Source organism: Chaetomium tenue (assembly GCF_020726465.1).
Source record: "Chaetomium tenue strain MPI-SDFR-AT-0079 chromosome Unknown F5144scaffold_2, whole genome shotgun sequence".
Classification (NCBI taxonomy): Eukaryota; Fungi; Ascomycota; class Sordariomycetes; order Sordariales; family Chaetomiaceae; genus Chaetomium; species Chaetomium tenue.
This window is the reverse complement of record NW_027117330.1, coordinates 3,393,505-3,419,905: the sequence shown is the minus strand read 5'-3', so window position 1 is coordinate 3,419,905 and position 26,401 is coordinate 3,393,505. Positions and strand designations below refer to the sequence as shown.

The 26,401-nt window shown below is 55.8% G+C and overlaps 7 protein-coding genes across 7 annotated transcripts; 5 read left to right on the top strand and 2 right to left on the bottom strand.

Annotated features, from left to right (window-relative positions):
* Nucleotides 1-320: 320 nt before the first annotated feature.
* On the top strand, nt 321-799 carry F5144DRAFT_599916 (uncharacterized protein; the record flags this gene model as incomplete). Its single annotated transcript, XM_066791038.1, has 2 exons — nt 321-399; nt 480-799. The coding sequence occupies 2 exons, from the start codon at nt 321-323 to the stop codon at nt 797-799; spliced, it is 399 nt and encodes a 132-aa protein (XP_066646825.1).
* Nucleotides 800-1,842: 1,043 nt separating this feature from the next.
* Nucleotides 1,843-5,733, top strand: F5144DRAFT_610086 (Endonuclease/exonuclease/phosphatase). Its single transcript, XM_066791649.1, has 2 exons — nt 1,843-5,198; nt 5,629-5,733. The coding sequence occupies exons 1-2, from the start codon at nt 2,205-2,207 to the stop codon at nt 5,704-5,706; spliced, it is 3,072 nt and encodes a 1,023-aa protein (XP_066646824.1). The 5' UTR covers nt 1,843-2,204; the 3' UTR covers nt 5,707-5,733.
* Nucleotides 5,734-6,532: 799 nt separating this feature from the next.
* F5144DRAFT_527584 (beta-lactamase/transpeptidase-like protein) lies at nt 6,533-8,527 on the top strand (the record flags this gene model as incomplete). The annotated part of the gene is made up of 4 exons (XM_066786859.1): nt 6,533-7,059; nt 7,148-7,510; nt 7,565-7,743; nt 7,809-8,527. 4 exons carry the CDS (start codon nt 6,533-6,535, stop codon nt 8,525-8,527), a joined length of 1,788 nt encoding a protein of 595 aa, XP_066646823.1.
* A 1,501-nt stretch (nt 8,528-10,028) lies between these two features.
* On the top strand, nt 10,029-11,429 carry F5144DRAFT_126570 (FAS1 domain-containing protein). The gene is made up of 3 exons (XM_066782263.1): nt 10,029-10,553; nt 10,610-11,037; nt 11,118-11,429. Exons 1-3 carry the CDS (start codon nt 10,098-10,100, stop codon nt 11,407-11,409), a joined length of 1,176 nt encoding a protein of 391 aa, XP_066646822.1. The 5' UTR covers nt 10,029-10,097; the 3' UTR covers nt 11,410-11,429.
* A 190-nt stretch (nt 11,430-11,619) lies between these two features.
* F5144DRAFT_618840 (uncharacterized protein) lies at nt 11,620-12,075 on the top strand. Its single transcript, XM_066791946.1, has 3 exons — nt 11,620-11,687; nt 11,734-11,783; nt 11,858-12,075. The coding sequence occupies exons 1-3, from the start codon at nt 11,630-11,632 to the stop codon at nt 12,032-12,034; spliced, it is 285 nt and encodes a 94-aa protein (XP_066646821.1). The 5' UTR covers nt 11,620-11,629; the 3' UTR covers nt 12,035-12,075.
* A 6,586-nt stretch (nt 12,076-18,661) lies between these two features.
* On the bottom strand, nt 18,662-19,883 carry F5144DRAFT_563006 (uncharacterized protein). The gene is made up of 2 exons (XM_066788352.1): nt 19,445-19,883; nt 18,662-19,396 (listed from the first exon to the last, which is right to left on the bottom strand). Exons 1-2 carry the CDS (start codon nt 19,512-19,514, stop codon nt 18,957-18,959), a joined length of 510 nt encoding a protein of 169 aa, XP_066646820.1. The 5' UTR covers nt 19,515-19,883; the 3' UTR covers nt 18,662-18,956.
* A 950-nt stretch (nt 19,884-20,833) lies between these two features.
* F5144DRAFT_563005 (uncharacterized protein) lies at nt 20,834-25,205 on the bottom strand. Its single transcript, XM_066788351.1, has 7 exons — nt 24,894-25,205; nt 24,574-24,841; nt 24,281-24,523; nt 24,120-24,226; nt 23,669-24,012; nt 22,988-23,615; nt 20,834-22,935 (listed from the first exon to the last, which is right to left on the bottom strand). The coding sequence occupies exons 1-7, from the start codon at nt 25,109-25,111 to the stop codon at nt 21,303-21,305; spliced, it is 3,441 nt and encodes a 1,146-aa protein (XP_066646819.1). The 5' UTR covers nt 25,112-25,205; the 3' UTR covers nt 20,834-21,302.
* Nucleotides 25,206-26,401: the final 1,196 nt, after the last annotated feature.

Sequence of the window (26,401 nt, the reverse complement as noted above, 5' to 3'; positions counted from 1 at the left end):
CACAAACGAGTTTCGTCTGGGATGACCGCAGGATTTCCCTCACCCGGTCGCGTAAGCTATGACCCCGACGGCAAAATGCCGCTCATCATCGCTAAGAATGACCAAAGCAGAGGCGGATAGTAAAAAGTGGCGGCCAGGCCCTGAGGCTGTACCTGCCGTTGTTTCCCATCTGTATAATAAAGGCCTCGTCTCCCGCCTCTCAAAGACAGCTTAATAGCGCAAGCAGTCGAAACACAGAGACATACCGGTCTCCTCTTCCGTTATTACCAGAACTCAATCGCAAAACAACACTCATCCCCCTCATCCGCGAAACAATCACCATGTCGTCCCAGACGCAGAAGAACGTGTTGCTGATGCTCCGCCAGGCGCGGGCAAAGCCCCGGAACACAAACATCACGAGTAAGCCTTTCCAGCCCCAGCCCATAAGATTTGAGCCGTGAGCCCCCTCTGTCCGAGAAACAGACTGACAAAAGTATCAGAGGTCTGCGGCCCACCGGCGCCGGTTTCCTCGCAGGCCGCCCTGCCAATGCTGTATGAGTTGGAGCATGGTCCGGCTCCGACAGCCGCGCCCGCCGCGACGACCCTGCCCGTTAGGCCTGCTGCCACCAAAGCTACTGCCACTGCCACAAAGGCCACTGCCACAAAGGCCAACGCCACAAAGGCCAACGCCAGTACCACGAACACTAGTACCACGCGGACTACTACCACCACCAATGCCACGAAGGCTACTGTCACGAAGAGTGCCACGAAGACCACTGCTGGTGCTGGTAATGGTACCAACACCACCGCCTCGAGGTGATGGGATGAAGATTGCGGGAGGCAAGCAAAGTAGGCGAGCTCAACGAGACGGCTCCTTCCCCGTTTTAGATGGGGCGCTTGTACTGGGCGCAGAAGAAGAATGGGTACTGGGCCTAGGCGGAAGCTGTCAGCATGGGGGCCAGGCTGATTGCGAAGGGTAGAATCTTGGCTGGACCAGGAGGAGGTAGCTAGATGAATAGACTCACGCAGGGGGTTCAAGCGCTCTGATCATCTCCTGCCAACGTCGCTGCGTCTGTTGATGGACCTGCATTTCCCTGTCGCCGTGTCAGTCCAGGGCCCGTCATTCATGAGCATCCGAGCCATGGAGGTGGCCGTACTCTAGCCGCTGCCTAATCCGGGCGCGCTCTTCTTCGGTGGTTGAGGGGTCCGCCAGGTCCTCGCGCATCCCCTCCGCCTCCATGTCCAGTAATGCTTCCATGGCGACAGCTGGGGAGACACCATTATGGGCGGGGGCCGCTAGTGCCAAGCATCAGTGTCCGGATTCGAACATTTTGAACGGAGATTGACTAACAAGAGGCGTGGTTGCTCGTTGCCCTGGCCGCCTCGAACATCGCATGTATCTGTTCTGAAGTGACGTGGCTGCCGGTAGGTGGCTGCGGGTTGTTGCTTGCACCGCTGTTGTCCTTGTCTGATGGCGCTTTACTACTCTCAGCCATGATACCACAACCCTGGGACTTTATGTAACGATGAGATGATGAATGCCGTGGAGATTTTCGGGGTTGTTGCGTTATTAGAAGCGCGGGTGCCTGATTAAAGGTTCTCAATGTTGATAAAAGAGAGAATAAAATCCGAGACTCGAGAAAACGGTTTGATGGGGGAGAAGGGTTCTTAATCAAGGCCGACATTTGGTTGCCTGGAGTGGCCTCAGCGGCGACGGCGAGCTGAATCGGGGCAGAAGGTCTGGAAAGCGGCCAGGAGGCGACGATTCCCCACACTCCCCACCATCAATCCCCGCGCACAAGGGCCCGACCAGGGGTCCAGTGCCCACCATGCCCCAAATCTGCCAAAAGCCCCTGGGCTTGAGGGATGTCGGTCGCTTCCAACTTCCATCACAACTCTGAGAGCCGCGCACAACCGTTGCCACAAGTTCACAACAACACGTTGCCCATTCCAACGGCAGCCATGATGTCTGTTGTTATTTATTTGCTACCTTTTTTATAACACCGCCTTCCACAAATCTAACGAGCGTTTCTCTGTACCCGGCGTTGTTTTACCGTTCGCTGTGCTCCTTCCTGCCCCTCCACCAATGACCTCCGAGGGTCGGGTTGTCGAGTCCGCAAGGCGCACGAATACATACAAAAGTTGCCCGCCGTACTCATTGTTACGCCTGCCACCCGAATACACGACAACCCCTCCGGGTCGGCCCGCCCACCTTAGATGCCGTGATGGGTTCCTCAGGGACGCCCCCCGGTTCCGCGACCGCCGAGGCCATCGATCTATCATCCACGAACCCGTACTCCCTCCACAGCGCAGTTCACGGTCGCCGCTCCGAATATGTGCGCCCCCATCGTATGCGCATAAAAGTTGGAACTTGGAATGTCGCCGCGTGCCCGGGCACGGATAAAGACCTTGCACAGTGGTTCATCGACGAGGAAGGGCTGGACCCCGCTCTTGGGTCCTCGAAGCCGCCCGATAATGGAACAGAGCAATGGGGAGGGAGCCAGGACGGGTCCCATGACATTGGGGAACCCATAGAGCTATCGAACAAGGGAAGGATCGGGCTTTACGTTCTCGGGCTTCAAGAGGTTAATGTCCTAACGGCCCCGAGCCAGTACATGTCCTGGATCTACACCGCCGACGACACGACGATGGTAAAGTGGAAGGCGGCTATCGAGGCTGCTCTGCCAACCGACTACCAACTTGTTGCTGCCGAGCAGTTGGCGGGTTTGCTGTTGCTGGCTTACGCTTCGCCGGAGATTGCCCCGACAATAAGCAATGTTAGCACCAGCGCCGTCGGCACTGGCGCCCTCGGATATTTGGGGAACAAGGGGGCAGTTTGCACCCGCATTGTGGTCGGAGAGGCCACGCAGTTATTGTTTGTTAATTCCCACTTGGCGAGCGGGGTCGAGGACTATTATCTGGAACGTCGAGTCAGCCAGGCGCAACAGATCATATCTCAAGCACGATTCGAGCCCATTACCGTTTCCGGTGTTTCTGAAGACGAGAAAGGCAAGATTGGTGACGAGGACTTTGCGTTTTGGTTTGGCGACCTCAATTTTCGCTTGGATCGCTTGCCTGGCGACGACATCCGGCGACTGTTGATGCTGCACACCCGAGGCGAATACGATCTATCCAAGCGGGAGTTGCGCCGCGAGAGCTCGCTCGAAGGAGAGCCCATCGTGGTCGATCGCCTATCCGATAGTAGCGATGAGGTTGCAGACAGGGATCCCGGCGACCAACCTCAGGAAGCAACTGAGGCCAACGCGGCCGCCTCCAAAGGGTCGGATGACGACTCGATCAACCTGCCGGATCCAGAGGAGTTCCCTGAAGACCCGCATGGGGATCCCGCATCGCTTCAAGCCACGCTTGATTCTCTCCTTCCACACGACCAACTCAAGCGACTCATCAAACAACGCAAGGTTTTCCACGAGGGTTGGCGAGAGGGCACAATCACCTTTTTACCGACTTACAAGTATGACGTGGGAACTGTCACGCTCTTCGACTCCAGCGAGAAGCGCCGGCCGCCTAGTTGGTGCGACCGCGTTTTGTATCGCACACGTGAAGACATGCAGAGGTACGAGAACAAAGTCAACGAAGAGGAGGACACACGCAAGAAAGATGAGGAGATGAAGGCGCGAGGCATGGAAGAGGGCGTTGACGACGACGTCCTATTCTCGTACGATCCCGACAACGATGGTGAGGAACAGCCAACTTCAAAGATCCTAGAGTACGACGAATACGACGAAGCCGAGGACGGAGGCGGCGACGAAAATCCCAGTCAACCTGGCCACGACAGGTTACGACTTGACCTTTACACCTCCCACCAGCGGATTACGTCGTCGGACCACAAACCCGTTACGTCCATTTTCACGCTTGACTACGATGCTGTGGTCCCCGAATTAAAGGGCAAGGTGCATGCCGAGGTTGCGCGAGAGCTGGACAGGGCGGAAAACGAGGGGCGGCCGGTAATCACTGTCGTAGTTGACCGCCACGATCCTCGAGATCACCCACGGCTTGACGACTTGGATTCCCCGACGCACATTGACTTCGGGGAGATTCGAATCCTTAAAAAACAGACCGCTACATTGACGCTGGCGAATACCGGCGGCGTCCCTGCAACGTTATCCTTCATCGAGAACCAGGCAACAAATGATTCAGAGGGCGACGATTCAGCCCAAATACAATGGTTGATGACCTCTTTTGTGCACCCGGAGGCCGCAGACGATGAAACCGAGTCTGTCGACGTTGGGAAAGAGGTCACGCTACAACCTGGCGAGACACTCAATGCGGTGCTCGATGCCCTCGTTATCGAGGTTGCGCACGCCCAAAGGCTTAACGCAGGACAATCGATCTTGGAGGAGGTTCTTGTGCTCAGAGTAACAGACGGCCGAGACCACTTTATCCCTGTTCGTGCGTCTTGGTCGCCCACCTGCATTGGCCGGTCCGTTGAGGAGCTCATCCGGGTCCCCGATTGTGGTATCCGAGCGTTTGCCCAGTCCCTCTCGAAACAAAAAGGCAGCACCGGCCCGATCCCGCATGATCTCCCTGCCCACCGCCCAGCTCCCAGAGAGCTTTTCCAACTCACCGAAGCCATCGAAACTGTAACCCAACGAGTGTTAGCCGACTCCCAGATGCTCGAAGACTGCACCATCCCCTCCGACCCCGGCTGGCCCTTCGACGAAGCCTCCTGCAAATCCACCGACATCGACACTCGAACAACCCACATCCTCTCGCTCCTCTCCGCCCTCGACCAAAACACCCCCCTCCCCTCCACCTTCCCCCCAGAAACACCCTCCCTCCACCGCCTCGAAGCCCTCTCCCAAACCCTCCTCCTCTTCCTAGGCGGCTTAACCGACGGTATCGTGCCGGCCCCCCTCTGGGCGCGCATCGAAGCCGCCGCGCCCTCCATCCCCTCCCTCGCCAACCCCACCACCACCACTAACACCAACCCCACCGCCGCCGGAACAGACGACGCCGCCCTCGACTCCGACCGCTCCACCCTCCTCGACATCCTCCAGTCCGCCCCCAACCACAACATCTGCTTCGTCTTCCTGACCACCACCCTCGCCCGCGTCGTGTCTGAGCTGGCGCCCCTGTCCAAAACGGACTTGGAGGCTATCCGGAACGATGCCGCCGCGTTGTCGTCGTCTGGCGCGGCGGCGCGGGGCGCTGGGATTGGTGGCGTGTTGGGTGGGGTGGGAAGGAAGTCGCTGAGTTTGGTGAGGAGGGGGACGATTGGTGGTGGGGGGTTGGTGGGGGAGGCGGTGGCGAGGTTGGAGAGGAGGAGGGTGAGGGAGAGGAGGGTGGCGGAGGTTTTTGGGGGTGTGGTTTGTCGTGGGTTGGGGGGTGGAGAGGGGGTGAAGGAGAGGAGGGTTGGGGAGGCGAGGAGGCGCGCGGTGATGGAGTTGTTTTTGAGGCGGAGGGGGGAGTGAATGGGTGGAGGGGATTGGGTGGGCGGTGTTTTCAGGGAATGGTTTAGATTATCGGCTGGAACTGGAATCATGGTGTTTGGCTTTGGCGGATGGCCTCGGCTTTGGGGATAGACATATCAGACTGGTTTGCATTTCGACAATGGCGTTGATACTCGATTCCTCCGGGGCGGCTGCTCATGGCGCTGAATCAGCGGTGGTATTCTTGGACTTTGTAAAGGAAGTCGTCGCCATGTTCGTTTCCTTTCTCATGGCCCAATGCAATGGCCCCCTATACTCCGATGTAATGCAGCCCTGATGCCTGAGTATATTTCACTTCTCCTGATCCACGCCACCGCCTCGATCCACTGGGCAGTGGGAATGAGCCCTCGGCTACTGACTTTTCGTCTGCTCAACACCTACCAACCAGGAACACGGCAACGTAACTGAAGTCGGATTCCATGTCGATCCCTTATATCTGGGGTATTATGGGTTCATTTACGCTTGCATCGGCCCCGTCTATTTTTGCCTCGTTCGCTCAGCCTAAAGTCTGTCTCCCTGTCTCCGACCCAAAGTCCTTCGCAGACTGCCCAAAAGGACCCGGTCTTGCCGATCTCGAACCGGCAGCCTGGTTCTCTTTAAGAAAGGCTCGCCGTTAAAACTTGATATCCCTTCTTGGCATAGCATAATTGCTCCAATATTCCTGATATGAAACACTCTGCCTAAGAGTCTCAAATGTGACGCTAGAAAGGGGCTGGTCGGGCCTCGACTTTCCGCAATTGTTTCGAAGACGCATAGAAGCCTTAAACATAGCTTGTAGAACCCAAAAGTATTGCCGTCTTTGCTAGCCGTCGGCCAGATCCGAAGGTCCCTTGCATGGCCCCATTGCGCGGCAAGCCACCCGAACCACATCCCGAGTTAAAGTAGAAGACACCTGACAGTGTTCCTTGTCAATGGGCTATGACAGAGTGCTACCGGGGTTAATTATACTACTACTCTTTTGCGGGGCTTCCGGGTTTATGAAGACTGATCTGCTCGGATAATTAATACGTAAATAACTGCGCTGGGGTGTTCAACAATCGCGCCGTGTGAAGACGGTTCCCGGTTCCAACTCCATTCTCACGCAATTCAAGACGAGAATCACGATGCATTTCGCTACCGCCGCTCTCGTGACGTTGGTTTCACATCTGCCCCTTTCGGCAGCCAAGCAGAATTGCCCTCTCTATGGCCCCTTGCTTCCCCGGCCGACAAACCTTGCAAAGAGTCCAGTGATCGCCAGCGTGGCCAAGACTCTGGACGACGTCTTTTTCAAGAACATCGACAATGATACCAGCACTGGCTCGCAATACTTCTCCTATGCCGTGGAGGTGTTCACCGGCAGTGAGGACTTGCCGTTATGGTCTCGTTATTGGACAGCACCAAACTTGAACACGTTCAACTCGAGTGGCGTTACCAAAGTGGACGGCAACACCGTCTTCCGGATCGGCAGCGTCACAAAGATTTTCACGGTGCTTACTTTTTTGGCGACGGTGGGAGACGGGATCTGGAACGACCCGATCACAAAGCATCTGCCCGAGATAGCGGAAATCGCCAACAATGCCTCCAGCTCGCCCATATTTACTCCTGATTGGGAGTCTATCACAATCGGCTCACTCGCAAGCCAGATGTCCGGGTTGATCCGAGACTGTACGCTCTCCAATGAATTAACATCTGTAATTACATGCTAACCGGAATCCAGATGCCTTACTCGGCGAACTCAGCTACCAAATCAACATGACCACCCTGCACAGTCTGGGCTTCCCTCCTCTGCCTAACGGTACTTTCCCACCCTGCGGTACCAACCCGACCTGTGATCGGGAACAGCTATTTGAGGGGTTGGCAAAACTGCCGCCGTCATTTGCGCCCTACACAACACCGGCCTATTCTGATCTTGGCTTCGTGTTGTTGTCATTCGTGGCGGAACGTATTACGGGCAAGACGTTCAAGTCTCTGGTCACGGATGCGGTGTTGACGCCATTGGGCCTTGAGCACACGTTTTATGACGAGCCGGTAGAGTCCGTCAGCATCATTCCAGGGACGAAGCGGAAGACGACATGGGGAGCGGAGCTGGGCGAGGAAAAGGCGTAAGGGTGCAACCCAATTCTTGCTTTCTAATTTGAGCTCACTGGTATTGCTAGGACTGGCAACATGTACACCTCAACCGGTGATATGTCATCCCTTGGTCGTGCCATATTGCGGTCGTCCCTGATCAAACCGGCTATGACCAGACGGTGGCTTAAGCCGACATCGTTTAGCTCGGATCCAAAAGCGGCCGTTGGCATGCCATGGGGCATCCGGCGGATCGAGCTACAGAAAAGTCCGTCTCCAAGCCCTCGGAAAAGCCCCGTCCGTCACAACTGACAAAATAAAATAAAACCGCAGACCAAACCTACCAGTTCGTGCACACCTACAACAAAATCGGCAGCATCGGCTCCTACAGCTCCCTCTTCGCACTCATCCCCGAACTCGACATCGGCATCAGCGTGCTCGCAGCGGGGGACGCACCCGCGGGAATCACCAACGCCATCGCCGAGGCCCTCACCAACACCTACATCCCCACCCTCTCTTACATCGCGCGGGCCCAAGCGAGCCTCACTTTCTCCGGCCACTACCGGCACGCCAGCCTCGCCGCCCCGAACTCCACCGCACTGCGCTCCGCCCCTTACAGCAACACCACCACGCCCCCCCTCAACTCCTCCCTCACCATCACCGTCGACGCCACCGCCCCCGGCCTCAACGTCACGCACTGGCTCTCCAACGGCACGGACATGGCGCTCCTCAGCGTCGCCCTAACCAGCAACATCTCGTCCTCCCTCTTCCCCTACCTCAAGCCCTCCGTCCGCCTCTACCCCACGGGGTTGGAGGAGGCGCGCCCGGACGGGGGGCGGCGCGTGGCGTTCAAGGCAACGTTTGAGGAGGTCAGTGGGGAGGATAGTGAGGGGGGCGTGTTTGTGACGGATTGTGCGACGTGGGTGGGGGTGACGGCGGTGGTGTATGGGTCGGTGCCGGTGGATTTGTTTGTGTTTGAGGTGGATGGGGAGGGGAGGGTGGAGGCGGTGGTTAATGAGGGGTTGAGGGTGCGGTTGGAGAAGGTTAGTTAGGTAGTTGGTTGGTTAGGTGGTGGTGGTGTGGGGTGGGGGTGCGTGGTTGTCAGGTGGGCTGTGTGGGGGTCGGTGGGGGTTTGTTTTGGTTGGAAAGGGGAGAGTTGGAGAGGGGTCAATGTAACAAGTTTGAGCACGAATGATTTACTGAAGATAACATAAGTTGTGGAAATAGGCAGTAGTTATTCCCTTATAATTCCCGCCTACTTCCATGATGGGTAGGGACCAGCCAATACAAGTCTAAGAGACTTTACCGGTGATCGTAAAGACTACCTAAGATCATTCAGTTTAAAATCAGATAAACTAAGGAAGGGGACGGAACCTCTATCTGCTCCACGAGGTTGTCCTCAACATCTCACAAAATCACATTTATTTATTTATCTTCAGTTATCATCTTCAATTCCATCATACACTTCATTACAGGATAATCCGATACCATTAAAATTCTACTTCCCCCTTTATTTTTCACATCCTCGACCGCCTTTCAGTCAACACAACAAACCCGCCCCTGAATCAATTCTCAATACAACTCCTACCATCACCATCATCGCTATGGCTCCCAAACCCAAAGCCCGCCTCATCCCCTCCAAAAAGTCTACCACCACCAGCTCCTCATCCCTACCCTACGCCTTCCAACCTACCCCCGCCGCCCTCCAACCCTTCTGCGCCACGCTCCTGCCCGGCCATATCTATATCACGCACGTGGACCCGCGGCCCTCCGCCGCTAAGCGCAAGCTCTTCCTGATCCCTATCGGTATCAACCTAACCGTGGTCGCGCTCTTCGTGTGGCGTGTAGGAAGTCACATTAGGGGTCCGTTGGTTTGAGTTGAAGTCTACATATTGAAAGTTTCTGGTTCAGTAGATACTCCCAGTTGTCTTTTGTTATTTCATGAGTAAGTCACATGTCGGTGTCTGCCCATAGCGGTTCCTACTGTCTCGAACGGCCTCAAACCTCGATGGTGATCTTGCTAGGATTACTACATGTACATGAGTTATGTGATGGAGAACGCTTGCAGTTTCAATGAGGGAAGTCTCGCCACCCTTCATGACGGAACTTCTTGTGCCCCGACTTCCCGAGGCCGGGACCCGGCCCCGTGACCCGACTCCCCGTGAGCCGAGCCCCCGTGACTGTTTTCCTGCTTTCCTCTTCTGGACAGGGGCAACTTGCTGGTTGATTGTTGACTGATTACCGTCCAGTGGCTGTGTTTACCTCCTTTCCTCTTCTGGACAGTGGCGACTTGCTGGCTGATTGTATCTGTTTACTGATTGCCGTCCACTGACTCTGTTTTCCTCCTTTCCTCTTTTGGACAGTGGCAACTTGCTCGCTGATTGTTTACTGGTTATTCACTGATTGCCTACTGATTGTCTACTGATTGCCATCCAGTGACTACGTTTTCCCCTTTGGGGAATTTCCTTTTTTGGCTGTGGCGACTTCTTTACTGATTGCATTGTGCTTTTATTCTTGTCTTCTCTCCCCCCAAACCTCCAGCCGCCTTCCCATCAAGAACCAAGAAGTCCGATCAAGTGATGATATACTTTTTTTCACTTTCTTTTATCGGACACCTTCACGATGCGGTTCTTTCTCTTCCTCTTCTCGTTGGTGGCAGCGACTCTCTCCTTCGCCCAGTCGCTGCCAGAGGTCATCGCCGCCCAGAGCGGCAACCTCTCCACCTTGGCCGCGTGGCTCGCCTCAGAGCCACTGGTCAACCAGATCCTGGGCAGTGCGAGGGGTATCACCCTCCTCGCCCCAAGCAACAACGCGCTGGCCCAACTCTACGGCAGCGCGTTGGCCACGGATCTGGCGGTGGATCCAAACCTCCTCGCCGCCTTCTTGAGCTACCACGTGCTCGAAGGCGTGTACCCCCTGGCCGACTTTGCCAACGTCACGGCGAAGTCGGCCCCGACATTCCTCAACCTGGCTGGCTACTCGAACGTCACTGGCGGACAAGTAGTCCAGTCACGGTTCCAGAACGGGGGCGTGGCCTTCCTCTCGGGGAAGGGCGTTCTGTCCACCGTCACGGCCTGTGTATGTCCCATCTCTCCCTTCATCCCCATTGCTGCTCTCAACTGACATTGACCTAGGACTTGAACCATACGGGTGGAACAATGCACATCATCGACACCCCGTTGATGATGCCCACCCGGATGACGGATACGCTGGTCGCCGACGGGTTTACCGGAGCTGTGGGTGCACTCCGGCAAGCCGCCATTGAGGAGCCGCTCAACAACGCGGCCGACATGACACTGTTTGTACCCAACAACGATGCCTTCAACGCCATCGGCAGTGTCATCAGCACCATGACGATCGACCAGCTCACGACGGTGCTCAACTACCACGTCGTGCAAGGCCAGGTCTTGTACAGCCAACATATGGCTGCAGGCACCCAGCGGACCGCCCAGGGCGCCAACCTCAACTTCCGGGCTGTGAACGGTTCACTCTTCGTCAACAGCGCACGAGTCATCGCCACCGACCTGATCATCGCCAACGGCGTGGTTCATGTCTTGGATGGGTAAGTAACCTTGAGGCGTCCTCGCGCCCAAACCCAACCCGGGCAACTTGCACGATTAGGTGCTAACGAGCTGAAAATAGAGTGCTCAACCCCGCCAACACCACGGCTACACCCAATCCGAGCGCTGCCACACAGGTACCGGCGTTCATCGGGGCTAAGACCACGACCGGCGGTGTACCATTCACGTCTGTTGTCGCAACCCAAACTGTCACGGCGCCTACCCATTCCCCGACCGCGGGTGGCCCCTACACAGCGCCTGCCCCAACTGCTCGCCCCACGGGGCCGCCTACAGATGGGGCCGCGCCAAGGGCCAATCTTGCTCTGGGCATGGTGGTAGTTGCTGGTTGTGCTGCAATGGTTGGAAGTTTATGAGGGTTGAATCTTCACAAAGATAATTGGGAGCTTGGTTAGATGTTGGATACATAGATGGCTGGTCCGGAATTGTTAAGATACCCATTAGTGCTACTCAAGTATAAGAGTTCTAGTACTATTTATTCTACTAAAGTACACTGTTAAAAGTATGAATAACTAGGTACCTCTCTAAACATCCATCATGTTCTCGTATAATTATGTATTATTCATTGTCACGGTTATGGCCGCATGCAGCCGGCCGGCGGGGTACGCTGGCAGTACCCCGGTCCAATCACTGCGTACGAACGCGCAGCCAATGAAGGAACAGCCCTGTTGCTCATAAAGGGCCGTGCCAAGGGAATGAGCAGGTGCTCATTCTGCTCGTTAAGGGAACTGTGAGCACCCTGAGCATCCTGTGCTCAGGATGCTCAGAGCTGAGGCCCTGAGCACTCTGAGCACCCTTAGATAGCTAGTATATAGCCACTCGTTCTGGAGAGCTCTGGGAGTTCTCCAGTTAGCAATCACAACTACAGTTCGTCACAAGCTCGCAAGCCTACTGTTGAGACAAGTCTATTGTTGTGCACCCATTGGCTGCACCGAACCTAAGCATCCTAGAGAGATTACCTTCACCGAAGCTGAACCCTAACAGGATAGGATCCTGGAGTAGGTTCGTTACATTCATACTCCGCTATGCCCTAGGGCGTGCCGGACCCTCTGCTATTTAGTGTACAGGAAAACCGTGCCCTCCCGGGCCGGGTGAAAAACCCCTACCAACAATCAAGGAACGATGCGTTCTGGTGAGTCTACGTATACAAAGAGAGGAGGCCTCCTGGCCTCCGAACGGGGGCGCTTCAGGCCGCCGTTTCCAGCTCGAGCCTCCTGGCCAAGCTGTACATCGGCAGCCTCCCCGAGTCCATCAGCCAGTCGAGGATCCTCCTCGCAAGCCGTGCAGTCGTGGGATTGATACCGTGTAGAACTGAGTAAAAGTCCCGTCGTGTCCGAATTCCAGTTCTCTCCCATCTTCGCGTCAACGGTGGGGCCAAACACCACACTACCAGGTGTTCGGCAGTCTCTCGTCCCTCGCCACACTCGCAGGCAGGCGTCAGAACCTCCGGGACTTCCCGTGTAAACAAGTAGTCCCGTAAGCCTATTGCTCCCGTCCGGATTTGAATGAGCAGTGAGCTTTTCGCCTTGCTGAGACCGTCATGCCTCCTTAGGGTTTCGTTCCGGAATAGCGTCTCCCGCTGATGGTCAAAGTCGTCCGCCGGCCTGGTGATTGCTCTGCCGTCCCGTTCCTTTAACCACCTCGCTCTCCAGGCCTCTTCTACTGCCTTGTCCGTGTCTATGGTTCCCCCCGTCCAGCGCATGATCGTGCCCGCGGCTCTCTCTACCGCCGTGGGCCCTTGAGGTCTCAAGGTTTGCGGTCGGCCCCTGTTGCCCCTCCTCGAGCTGAGTCTCTGCTGTATCTTGCGGCAGGCGGTAAGGATAACGCTCCCCGCCGTCTTTTTGCCGCCTTGGCCGTCGTCCAGATCGGGTTGTTGGAGTCGGTTTTCGAAATCTGCAAGCCGTTTGTTTAGGTATAAGTCCAACGGTGGTACCCACGTCTCTGTCTCGAGGTTACGGATGGGGGTAGACTTAAAGGCTCCCGCCACAATCCTCAGGCTCTTGTTCTGGGCCTTCCCGAGGGCCTTGGTGATGCCTTTCTTCACCGGTTCGCCTCCCACATCCGTGGGAATGTGGAACGACGATGCGCCATAGGCCAGCGCTGACCGGATGCACTTTGTGTACACTTCTCGCGCTTTGGCTAGACCCAGTCCCCACGTCGATGCCGCTAGCCTCGACAGGGCATAGCTCTGGGTCCTCAGCTTCTTCTCCACCGCCGCCAGGTGGGCTTTCCAGTTGAGCTTCCGGTCCAGCCAGACTCCCAGGAACCTGGCAGACTCCTTCGGTCTGACGGGGCTGGTGCCTCCCCCTGGGTTAGTGAGTTCCAGCTGGTTTGTCCACTGCCGTCGTCCCTTGTTGAAATGGATCAGTTCGCTCTTTTCCGGGGCGAACTTCATCCCCCGACTGTCCGCCCATCGCATGCATGTTTCCCACGCCGCCTCCAGTTGCCGGACATTGGCCTCGGGGTTTCGACCAAACACCAGGAGGTTGGTGTCATCCGCAAACCCCGTTATAGCCAAGTGAGGGTGCTCGTCTTTTAGCTGCTTGTATAATGAGGAAATATAGAGGATGAAGAGAACAGGGGAAAGGGGTGAGCCTTGGGGGACCCCTGCCCGAATTGCCGTCGGTGCCGCCGTCTTGCCGTCGAAAAGAAGGGTGGCCTCTCGACCAGTCAACCAGTCTCTCGTCCAGAGGACCAGCCACCTCGGGTAGCCCATTTCTCGCAAAGTTGCTAGCAGTCGGGTGTGGTTGACCGTGTCAAAGGCTCCTGAGATGTCCAGTTGCAATAGGGACGCCGCACCCTTCTGTCTCCACGCCTCCTGGACCTGGGCTACTACTAGCCGGACAGCCAGCTCTGTGAAGCGGTGTGCTCTGTTCCCCATTTGTTCATCTGGTAAGAGGCCGTTGACTTCTGCAGTTTGAGTGACCTTCCTGGCGACCACTGACTCTATTACCTTCCCTAGGGTTGGCAGCAGAGCAATGGGCCTGTATCCCCCCGGGGTCTGATACACCGGCGGAGCCTTTCCTGGTTTCGGTAGTACTACAGTCTTCGCCCTCTTGAAACGGTTCGGGAACCATCCTAGCTCCAGACACCTTGTCGCCAGAAGGGCCAGCACTTCAGCTAACGGTGCTCCGCACGCCTTCAGAAGGCCCATCGGGAGCAAATCCTCGCCTGGCGCCTTCCAGGGGCTTGCTCTTCCTATCGTTTCCGTGATCTCGGTCGGCGTCACTGCTTGTACAACGTCGAAGCCCGGGTTCCAGCTGCCCAAAAAGGTTTGATCTTCCACATCCGTTAGGTTGGCCGGTGGATCCGGGAAGAACCTCTCGGCCAGTGCGCTAGCCTTCTGGTCGTGCGTTTCGGCCGTTACCTGCCCGGACGAGTCCTTAAATTCCGGCAGCCTCGGTGGTTCTGGCGGCAAAAAGCTCCGTAGCCTGGCCCATCTTTCCAAGCTCCACATCTGATCGGGCTTCTTTGCCTCGTTTGCTTCCTGCAGGTTGTTCCTCCAAGCCCTCGTCCGTGCTTCGCGCGTTGTTCTGGCAAGGTCCTTGAGCCTTTCGCCGAGCTCCTCCCAGCAGTACTCTGCCCGCGTCTCCTTCGCCAGCCTCTCGGCTTTCCTGGCCTTCCGGGCGGCCTGCTGCACTTCCACTGTCCACCAAGGAGAGCTGTAGCCACAGCTCGCCTTCCTCCTTGGAGTGCTTTCCCCCGCGACCCAGGTGAGCCACTCGACCAGGCTGCCGAAAGCTTTATCAAGACCCTCGACTGTTCGGGTCCTGGCCAGCAGCCCGTCCGGTCCCGGGTCTGTAAGTCCCATGGCCTTGCATAGCAGCTCTGATTCAGCCTTCACCCTCTCCCTGTCCATCTTCTTCCAGGCCCAGCCATCCGGTTGGGTTGGTCTCGGCCCATGCCCTTCCCCGACCTCGAGCACTTGTGGGTAGTGGTCTGACTTTCCACGGCATTCTTCCCCGTAGTATACTGTTTGGAGGTTTTCCGAAGTCCAGAACTGGTCGATGGTTGACGGGCGGCCTCGCTGCCGCCCCTGGGGAGCTCGCGTTGTCGCCCCCCTTGGAGTTCTGATGGTGAGGTCCCACAAGGAACCCAGCTGCAGTAGGTCTTCCGATTTCCTATCGTAGCGTCCGAACTTGTCCCACAGTGGGTTCTTTAGGTTGAAGTCTCCTGCTAGAACCACCGGGTGGCTTGGCCTTGGCCGCCCTTGCAGGGCTCTCGGTACGTTCTCGCCGCCGGGAGGGTTGTATATGGACCAAAGCTCGAATCCGGGGTCTTCCCTTCCGAGGTCCGCCTCTGGAAACCACACGCGGCACCAATTCTCCGTGGCTTCGGAGTCCCACTGCCTGATTTCAAATCTTTTGCTTACGTATATCGCTGCCCGCCCCTCGAGCTTGTGTACCAGGTGGTATCTGCTGCTCCGGGGGCAGTATGTAGACTTCGTCTCCTTGTTAATCCACGGTTCCTGCACCGCCAAGAGGTCGTATTTGGCCTCCTCCAGCAAGACTTCCAGTGTTTGCTTGTTTCCTTCGGTGTTCCAGAGTAGGATTTTAATTTTCATTGCCTGCGACGGTGATCGAGTCCATCGTAGTGTCCCCCTCGGGGTCGCGTTGGTTCGGAGTAGCAGTGACCGCAGGGTTGGCGGCGACGGCAGGCGTTGGTCCGGTAGCCGGTTCGGGCGCCCGGGGCGGCGGAGCGGCGGTGTAGACACCGTTGACTACCGGGTTTGCGAACTGCACTCTCGGAGCCTCGAAGTTGATCCTGGTCTGCTGGGGGTCTAAGAGAGCCTGACGTTGGGCCGCAGCCGCATTCGTCGGTCTTCCTCTCAACCTCTTCCTGCCTACCACCTGATAGCTGTTGTCGTCCCTCTCCTCGCCCTCGAAGTTAAACGCGGGAGCGCTCGTAGGGGCCGTGCTGGCAGAGTTCGCCGCTGCGGTCTCATAAGTCCGTGGCCGGAACTGGTAGGCCTCCTTGGCCTTGGCGAGGGTCCTCGACTTCTCCGGGCACTCTCCTGACCACGCCGGATGCCTTCCTCCGCAGGCCGGGCATCGGAGCGGAATTTCGTTTTTGTGAGTAGGGCACTGGTTCTCGCCGTCCCTGCCGCCCTCTCCATGGGCTTTCGTCCCGCAGCGCGGGCACAATGGGGTAGCCTTGCAATGATGTTGTGTGTGTCCGCACTTCCAGCACTTGTAGCACTGTGTTGGGCTGAGGGCAGCCCAGTAAGGCTCGCAGTCCAGTAGTTGAGCCTTCCAGATCACTCCCTCGTCGCACGCCTTGCGTGCTTCCTCCTAGGAGGTTAAAGCAACCAGCACTGTTGCCCGGGTCGCCTCCCTGTGTCTCGGCACTCTGACCTTCACTTTATCGACTGTGTGGAGGCCTGTTTGTTTCCCGAATTCCTCCTCGGTGACCCCCTGGAGGTCCTTCTTCCACACGCCCTTTAGCAGGACTGCAAAGGTTCTCTTGCTCTCCTCGGCCTGCTCTCCGAAAGCCTCCTTGATCCAGTTGGTGTTCATCGAGTGCCAATCTCTCGCGCCTGCGTTCTGGAATGTGACGATTGTATCGCCGCTGGGGAGCCTTCGGGCCGCAACTGCTCCCTTCTTGATAAACACCCGGTTGATGGCCTGTATGGTTTCTTGCGGGGTGCGTTTGGCGAGATCGGCTGGCATTCCTCTGCCTCTGACTAGAATCTCCTTGTTTATGCGGGTCGGCACTATCTTTGTCGGCGTGTTAGGCTGCGGCTGAGAGGGGGCAGCTCCATGAGCGGCCACTGCGGCCCAGGATCCTCTGTCCTGGGCTCCGGTTCCGTTGACGGCTGCCTTCATTTCCTCGGCCACCACCTTGCGGAGGTTGGCAAGCGAGATGTTTCCAGTCTGTGACTGAGACGCGTTGTGCACCTTCCGGACGGCTGCTAGCAGGTCCTGTCCCATGCCTCTGGCTGTCCCTTTCTTCTCGGGGTCTGCTAGTCCCACCAGCTCGTCAACCATCTTCTTGATAACCTCTATGTCGGAGGGTGGGGGTGAGAGGGGCGGGGTGGGGGGCAAGTGTCGGGACTGCTCTAGCCCACTTCTTCCCCTTTGGACTGGGGCAGTAGGGCCGGCCATCCCGCCTCCACTCAGGGGTTCAGGGCGTGGTCGTCTGGGTAACTGTGGGTGGGTCGGGTAGCTCGTGGGTCCGTGCGTGGGCAATAGAGATTTCCAGGGCGACTGCGTGTCCCGGATCGCCCTTCTTTCCACGCCCACTGCGGCCGCGCTGCGGATTACGCGTCGGTGCACGTGGTGTGGCTAGATAGGGCTTTGCGAGAGCTTTCGATCAACGCAAGCTTTGGGACTTTTGGGGCCGAAATTCAAGGACGTTCAGCTTGACCTAAATATTGTATGTCCCTGGGTTATGTTATAGGAACCTTGTTCCGAGAACAAACTGCACACCCCCTATACAGTGTGACGGGAGACGCTCGAGCACTGACGGAGAGTCAATCGATCGGCCGACGATTGGCGCGGTGGGTTGAGGAAGTATCAAGGGAGGTCTGATTGACGATGCCCTTGATGGCAGAATGGCCAGTAAGTAGTTACCACCACAGGCAGGTTATTGAGATGAGTGGACCATCGTCCTCAATCTCTTGATTGCCTAGAAGAGCAAGCGAAGCTCTGCCTTCCCGAGGCAGCTAGGAACACCACGGGCGCCATCCCATCGTAGCCGTTGGCGAGGTGGAAAGCAGACTGTCCCAGGATGGCGGCGCGAAGGTGGTTCAGTCTCATTATCCTGGCAGCGTCCTCGTTCAGGCGAAGGCTTGTCACTAGTTCCGTCGAATGACATTACGCGAGCCCGGCCGCGACTGAAGTGTGCGACTGACAAGACCTTATGCACATCATCCCGGTGAAACAGAAACATATCCTCGACCTTGGGAACAGTGCACGCTGTAACGTCGAGTCCCTGGGTGTCGAGCAGGGCGAAAAACGCCTTGTGGTTGCGGTAACGGCGGTTGAGCCAAGCAATTAGCAGTGTCATCGTCTCCGCGTCGCAGTGCTGATCGGCTTCGATGTCGAGCTGGTATTTGGCCTTGGCCCTAATGCGATTGAAGTTCACTCTGTCGATCTAGATACATTTCTTGTCAGCTGCGTTGCTGAACGCGATTCTGAGTCCTTGGGCTACTCACGCCAACCAGAGGCGCCGCCATGATGCATGCACGTTGGTTGGAGGCTGAGCTGTGTCGTTTTATCCGTCTATCTGCAGGTAGTTAGCTTGTTGGGAGAGGTATACTCTGGAGAGAGAAATCGTGGATTGAGCGACGGAAAATTGCCTTGAGGTGGTGGCGGTGAAAGCATGGTGAACAGAAGGCTTTTTCTACGACCGGAAAACGAAAAGTTTGGCGGTTGCTTCTACGTAACAAGCCGGGCAACGTTACGTGGTGCGAGTGCGTAGGCGCGTACGCAACACATTCATCAACGTACGTGTCGAGAAACCCAGCATCACGGTCATCGGGTTCAAGGAGCACTTGGTAGTGGACACCCCACCCGGCTAATGATTGGCCGGCCGGTCTGGTCCGGTCCGAAAAAACTTGCGGCGCTCACTGCCATTCCTGGCGTGGTGGCCGAGGACGGATGCGATGAGCAACCAACACTGTATGTATCTAATTTTAGTCGTCTCTATGGATTTCTCTTTTCTTAAGACCAGACTTCTCTATGCAAAATACCATATCTGATATCTGATAATGGCTCACCATCGCATTCTAGCCAATCATCTTCATCATTAAAGCGCGCGTCTATTGGGACCAACGTGAAGCGATCAATTTGGCGCGGGCTAGTGCATGGGATGGTATTGTGATAATCACACGCGTTGGTCGGATCCGCGGTTCCGAGAGCCACAACTCTCAATGAGAATTCTGCATAAAATGCTTTTTACATTATTGTACCGATGCACTGTCTTGGATAAAATCAATCATGACACTCCTACATCTCCCTATTATTGCCTTCAACTGCTTATTCTGACGTTTCTGGACCCGGTACTGTTGTTTAACACGATAGAACATCCGCTCATGCTGCTTTAGTCGAAGCGAACTCTCTTCTGCCAGGCTCTCGAGCTCAGAGTTCGCGAGTCTGAGTGCCTGGATTTCGTCGATGGGACTGCTTTGTATGGCTTTTTCCTCCGTTGACGGCCGCTTCACGGCGTGGAAGGAGCTCCCCACCTCTCGATACAATTCCATAAGGGGGCCGGTTGAGAGCTTGCTGAGGTGTTTCTCAAAAAGATGCCCTTTCTCAGGAAGCCACTGCCATCGATATTGATCATCGTCGCCTGGGGTCAACCGGACGTGTAGAGGGTCTACATCTAACCCTATCGTGTCATCTGGACCTCATTAGCTGCTTTGCCAGACAGACGCTTTGGCTATCGTACGTATATGTTGAGATAATCTGGTCCTGCATTTTGTTCTCCATGTCGTACGTTCGACGTTGGACTTTTTCATTTTGTTGCAAATGTATGAGAAATGCAGTTGTGGAGTACAAACCGCGAGACAGTTCTACATAATGCACATAACATTGTAGCAGTCTGTTTATAGGAAAGTGTTTATAGAAAAGTGCTTCCTGGTCAACGGTATTGTCCTTGACCTGAATCTCTCTTTTGGGTTCAGCGGATTTATGATGGTCAGTTTTACTATGGCAGAGGACAGGGGACGATAGTGGGAAAACAGGAGTGAGAAGGCGAAAAGGGGGCGAAGTCCACAACCTCAAAGGATGTCACATGACACGACAAGATGGAAACACTAAGGGCAGGGTCCGAGAAAGAGAGAGCCGAATAACGACTTCGACCTAGGCGAAGTCCCGGGGAACGATGGGGATGCGTAGGAGGCGTAGGCGTTTCACTGTCACGAATATGCCAACAGGTGGGACCACGGGGCGCAGGACGCCCGGACCAATCGGTTGGAAAACCAATCAGGGAGCTAGGGAAGTGATCAGGGTGATCAGTGAGCTCAGTATGCCAAGTCCAGGCTGGACAGACTGAGCACACTGATCACTAAGACCTCACGCCAATCAAAACACGAAGGAGGGCTCAGTAGGAGTAAAGAGACCAGTGAGCTCGGTGCCCACTGATCTCCTCAGACGGACTGAGCACACTGATCACCCTAGAATCAGACATGTATATAGTCACCCGTCCTGGAGAGCTCTGGGAGTTCTCCAGTTAGCAATCACAACTACAGTTCGCTACAAGCTCGCAAGCCTACTGTTGAGACAAGTCTATCGTTGTGCACCCTTTGGCTGCACCGAACCTAAGCATCCTTGCAAGATTACCTTCACCGAAGCTGAACCCTAACAGGATAGGATCCTGGAGTAGGTTCGTCACATTCACAAGGGCAAAACTGCTTGTGGCAAAGGACGGGCGCCCGCTATCGACGAGAGCTTTGATATAGTGGACGACCTTCGTCAGGTCGGAGGGACGGTCTTGTGTGCCTCGTAGTGCAAGGGCTTTCTGTCGGTGTTCCGATCGTGCCTGGCTGCTCGGCTCCCTTGGGCTCGAGGTCTTCGCCCCTGCGGCGTAACGGTTGGAAATATGGGATTCGTTAGCAATCCTCCCGCTTGAATGCGGGTCCGAATCGCTGCTTTCTCAACTGGTCTGGCGGGCCGGTATGTTGCCGTGCGGCATGCGGCTCAACCAATCGGAAATCCCGGGTCTTGCAGAATCGTGATATCTCGCTGCCTCTCAATGGCAGGGGTTTTGCTCGGTCGTTTCCTTATTGGCAACGAGGCGATTGACCAGAGAAAGCTCATCGAGGTTTTAGATAGATGTTCTAGATATTAATGTAACTAACTGTTTGTGCCGTATGTATACCCAGCCGTGACCGAGATCTGAAACAACTCTGCTACGCCATGTTGACCTTCCTGGGTCTACTCCTCTAACGAGTTGACTAACTACTTATAATAGTGACACGTTTTAAAGGTTAATAACAATAAAAGTCATTGCAGTATTGTCAGACAAAATCAGAGAGCAAGTGAGCAGGAATCACAACCAGGCCGAGCAGGCCTACCGCCCACACTATAGCAACCCAGCCATGTTGGCCCGCTTCCAAGCATTCACCGCCCTCCAGCCCTACCCCATTAATCGTATTGCCTGGGTTAAATCATTGGCCTAATCCGGATCTGCCTTGAGTAGTTCGCCAATACTCCGGAGGGTTGCATAATGCCCGGCATACAGACCGGGCGGCAAGTGGCTCTGCTAGACCCGACGTGGTTACTGACCTTACCCATTATTCCCTAGTCTAATGAAGTGCAACTATGATACAGGAAGCCTCAAACTCGGGGCTTTTTGAGTCCCTATCTCCGCTGGAAGTACCCTGAGTCCGGTCATTGTTAGTCTTAGCTTCAGGGACCATAGTACCCCTGAGGCCAATCTTCTTCATCCGTTTGAGTGGCCGAACATCCTCCAGGCCGCTCACTGCATTGGCCTTGCGTCTTTTGCGAGCTTGTCGAGTTGCAGGAGCGGAGGCGGCGGCCGCCGCCGATTCACTGGTTGGTGATACTAGAGAAACAAGCACGCTGCCGCTGCGGCGCAGGTGTGGCGTACCCCCGCCGTGCATCCGCCCTTTTGGGGAAGCGTCGACGCCGCGATCTTGGTCATCTTGACAGCGTTCGTCTGCCCCCGAGAACCTGGTCGTTCCAGCCGGAACCGCAGAGGCATGAGGGTACACATTGTGCTGCACAGACAGGCACTCAAAGAGACTGTCATTCTCCGAGAACAAGTCTAGATTGCGACTGTCCTTGTCGAGAATCCGCTCCTCGGTGCTCCCGTTGTCAACACTCAAGGTTGATGTGGCGTCATCGGACGGCGAGGGAAAACAGAAAAAGTCCTCCATAAATGCGTCTGAGGTTAGTGAGGTCGCTGGGCTGTAGCTCCGCAAATCCGTTTCCGGCTTTGGACTTTCGTGTTTCTTGTAGCCACAAGTTTTCAACCACTCTGCCCATTCACCGACGATCCTGATGCGCGTAGATCGCTTTTCCGAGACAAGCGTCCTGGTAATGTCCATGCACTTAGTTCCGCCGAGATCCGCGGCCTGAAGAGATGCAGAATACGCCTGGTTGCCTTCAAGCGTGGCATGATCCGACCACAGCAGGTCATTCGGGGGCGGCGGCGGCGTCAAGGCTAAAGTGGATGGGGACAGGGGCGGATTCCCCAGTTTGTGCTCAGTCCTACCGCCGTCCGGAGACGACGGGAACGGCGTGCTTGTGGCGGCAGGGCCTTCGTCTCCCCGGATCGGCCACTGGAGGAGCTGGGGGTCTAAGTATGCCGGATCACTCAGGATGACGGCAGCGACACCGGAGTCATCAGATGGCGGCCAGGTAGAAGCCAATGACGGCAACTCAAGGTGTTCTGACCCGCGCACCGTCGAAACTTTGCTGCCGCCGCTTTCGCCGCCAGCCCATTGCTCGCTGGTGCACGTGTTCAGGGGTGCAATGCTCTCTGACAACTTGCCGGTCTGGGTGCGTGGGGTAGAGTAGCCGTGGGCGTCGTGCAGGTGATCAAAAGAGACGCTCTGGACATTGCATTGGTGGCATTCCGCAGGCAGTCCGTGAGCTTCCAGCATGTGACGGATGGCATCCGCGTCACGTTCCCAGTACTGCATTCTCTGCGATGGAGTGAACTTCTCGGACTGTCGGCAGAAGAGACAAAACGCGGGTAGGATGATCGTGTGGCGGTATGTGACTACGCCGTACTGTCTCAAGGGCGGTCGCTGTAGTTCAACCCGGCAGTGTTCGTCCCACTCGCTGCCGTTTTGGAACCACTCCGAACAGAAGAAGCAGTATATGAGGTCGCGAGACCTTGCGGCACGGCTCTTCGCCTCAGCTCGTCTTTTGCAGTCGTGGATATGACGCCATCGCCGCTGTTCTTTGAGTCTGTTAATTGTCAGCATGTGCGTACCTCGGAAAACTGCGCTCCTCGCCTTACCTCTCTAAGCTCTTGTTGCATTCAGGACAGCACCCGTCTCTTGGTCTCTCGCCGGGCCGGTACAGGACCGTCCAGTCTTCCTTTAGAAGAAAGAGCACATCCTCCATGGCAGCCTGCAGGTCTGCAAACGCTATGGCTGAGTCGTCGGCCATCAGAATGGCGAGCCGGCCCTTTTGGGGTATCAACTCGTTCAAGGGGTGCGGGTCTCGCTCCGGGCATTGCGCAAGGCGGCCACGGCTAAGGACCTTCTCCTTCCTCCTCTGGACTAGCCAGTCCCATCGATAGGACTCGAGCTTCTCTCGGCGGAGTTTCTTGAGGAGATTCTTCTTTTCGGTGAGAATTGCCACACGTTCAACACCGGTAGCTACCGACATGGCCTGCTCGAGCGCGAGAACCTCGGGATTCCGTTTCAGGGCCGTATCCAATGCCGTAGGAAGCTCCGTGGGCACGCCCCGTTCACGGAATTGACCTATGCCTCGGAAAAATTCTGGGACGCTGTGGTCTGGGTCTTCGTCAAGGAAGGCGGCGCCTCCGTCGCAGGAAGAGATGTTCCCGGCGTAGAACTCGTCGAAAATCCCGGGATGGAAATGCAGGATGTGCTGCGATCTTTCAGCCACTGTGTATCGCTCTGCCAGCCAGTCAGCCTCCGTAAAACTCGACCTTCGGGACCAGGTGAATTACTATTGAGTTTTCCAGCGGTCTCGCGACGGATCTGATGAACACTCGGCGTGATACCAACATAGTCTGAGCCTCGGATGACTGCGTCAAAGATCGTTCTGAATCGTTTTTCCGTCATAGGCTCGCGAGAAACCTTGCCGTTCTCAATACGGCGCGCGATCGGTAGGGTTGATGCTGAGTCGTTCCACAACAAGTGCGTCTCATTATCCCCATCTGGGATCCGTTGCTGCCACAGGTCATCCGGAGAGGAGATCCCAAACAGCGCGCCGTCGGCGATAGCCATCATCACAAGGAGAAATCCGTCGTTGTAACGCAGCTTGTTACGCTGCCTTCCGGTCATACTATGACTGCAAGCGGTTCAGCGTGAGATAATCAGTAAACAAAGGAGAAAAAAACAAGGCGGGAAAGAGGGGCTAGAGCGGAGAGATAGACTGGACAAGTGACCAATTCTTACGCGATGTCATCTGGATGAAGCGCATTCTTGACATAACGTTGGTCAAGCTTCCACATCAGAGCCCACTCGCCTTCCTTATTCGTACGTCGGAGCACGAGGGTGGTATCCTTAAGCGCTTCAGCAAACAGTCCCCACGGTCAGGGCTGCAACATACCACTTACCTTATACTTTAGGCCCCCACCCTCGAAGAAGGCGCCACTCCTGCCGCCGCTCCAGCAGAAGGATTCGAGGATGAAGTGGAACTGGGCGCGCTCCCTCTCGTGGATAAATATAAGATCCCGGCGGGTCCAGAGGGTAAGCAGTACTCTGTCCAGATCTGCTACCCCGAAATTGTACTTCGGCCGCTCCGCCGCCGAAACTGTCCCTTGAGGGTTACGTGTCCCCTGTGTGATGCGTTTGATGTGCTGAGATATGGTAAGTTACAACCTTAGTAGCCAAGGGAAAAGCAGTTTACCTTGTTTACCAGCGATACCAACTCAGCCGGCATCTGTATCCCCGTCCTCCTGCTAAAACCCCCATTGAACCTCTTCGCACTCATCCGTAGCGACTTCATTGTCGCGTACGGGTTCTTGGAGCCTCTGATTCTACCTTTGGAGCGCTTGTGGTAGAAGTCCCAGAAGTCCCTGAGTTCCTCTATAGTCGGAATTTCGGCTCCAGGTCCGAGAATGGAGACTTCGAGGGACTCTATGTCGTCTGTGCAACCCCGTGCGACCCATGACCAGCTGGTTGACGTCAGACTTCGCGAGGTTGAAACTATCACATGAAAACACTCACTCCACAAAGTTCTTGAGGACGCCGTCCTGCGCCTGTACAACTTGCGGGCTGTAGTCGTGATTAGCTCCCTCTTCGTGACACCTCCGGCTCGCTCCTCTTTCGTATCCATTTTTCTTCGCAGCGAGAATGTTCTTTCGGGCTTGTTCTTCTCTTGACCGAAGACCGCGCTCTGTGGCCACTGCAGGCGGCGGCGGAGGAGAGGGCGTTGTCGAATGCATCCTGGAGACGGAAGTTGGCAGGGCACAGCAAGGGCCCGGCGGTCGTGCCCGCCAGGCCGGACAGGACGCATTTTAATACAGCACGCTCAAGCGGCGCCATGCCTGCAGGGGTCTGTTTTTTTTTGGTTTTTTTTTTTTGGTTTTTTGATTTCGTGAACTGGGAATTCACGAAATAAAACCACTTTTGGTTGCTTGGGGGGAGGGAGAGGAAAAGGAGAGTGGTGGCGAGAGGCGGTTGGACGGGTTGCCTTGGCGCCTGCAGCTCAGGCTGCTCACCCAGGCTCGCGCGACTGGATTTGAGGGTGAGCTGCATTTGCTCACCCGGGCCACTTAAAGCGGCCGGAGCCTGGGCGGAGCCAACCGCGCAAGAGTAGACTATAATTTGGGGATCAAGCTACTCTTGCGTGCATGGCTCAGGTGAGTAGGGTAGAGCCGGGTGAGCCTCGCCGCTTTACACAGTAAGCCCGCGCGAGCGGGGTGAGCAGGCTCGGCAGGGTGAACCTGTAGCTGAATGCGGCGCAGCCAGGGCCGCTTTGGTGGTGGGCCTGCATGCAATGCAACCTCTTTCGAGAAAGGTACCTACCTACCTAAAGACAAACTCCAAGTGTGGGCAGCGACGAAACCTTTGACTCGAGGAACGAAAAAGAAAACTATTCGGAAGACCGAAGTCTACTTTCTACTTTACTCGGTTTCTTTTATTTGATTAGTTTTGTTCGGTTTCCTTTACCTCTTTCTTTTCTCCTTTTCTTTTTACTTCTTTCTCTTTTCTTTTCTTAATTTCTTTCTTCATTTCGAGTTCGGCTTTTTTTGTTCCAACCTCGAAGGACCTTGTATATCGGTTGACACTTTACTCTTTATAGCTGAAGATATATGGTGTATTTGTCACGGTTATGGCCGCATGCAGGGTCCCGATGGAGGGCGCGTAGGAAGCGTCCCCAGCCAATCATTAAAGATGGGTCCCGGACCAATCAGCAGAGGAACGAGGGGAACGGCTACCGTTCCTGAGGTTCCTCTATAAGGAACAAGAACGACCACCGTTCCTCACGTTCCCAAGGGAAGAGGTACGAAGGTACCTAGGGGCCTAGATAGTATATAGTCACTCGTTCTGGAGAGCTCTGGGAGTTCTCCTGTTAGCAATCACAACTACAGTTCGCTACAAGCTCGCAAGCCTACTGTTGAGACAAGTCTATTGTTGTGCACCTTTTGGCTGCACCGAACCTAAGCATCCTTTGCAAGATTACCTTCACTGAACCCTAACAGGATAGGATCCTAGGCAGGTTCGTCACAGTA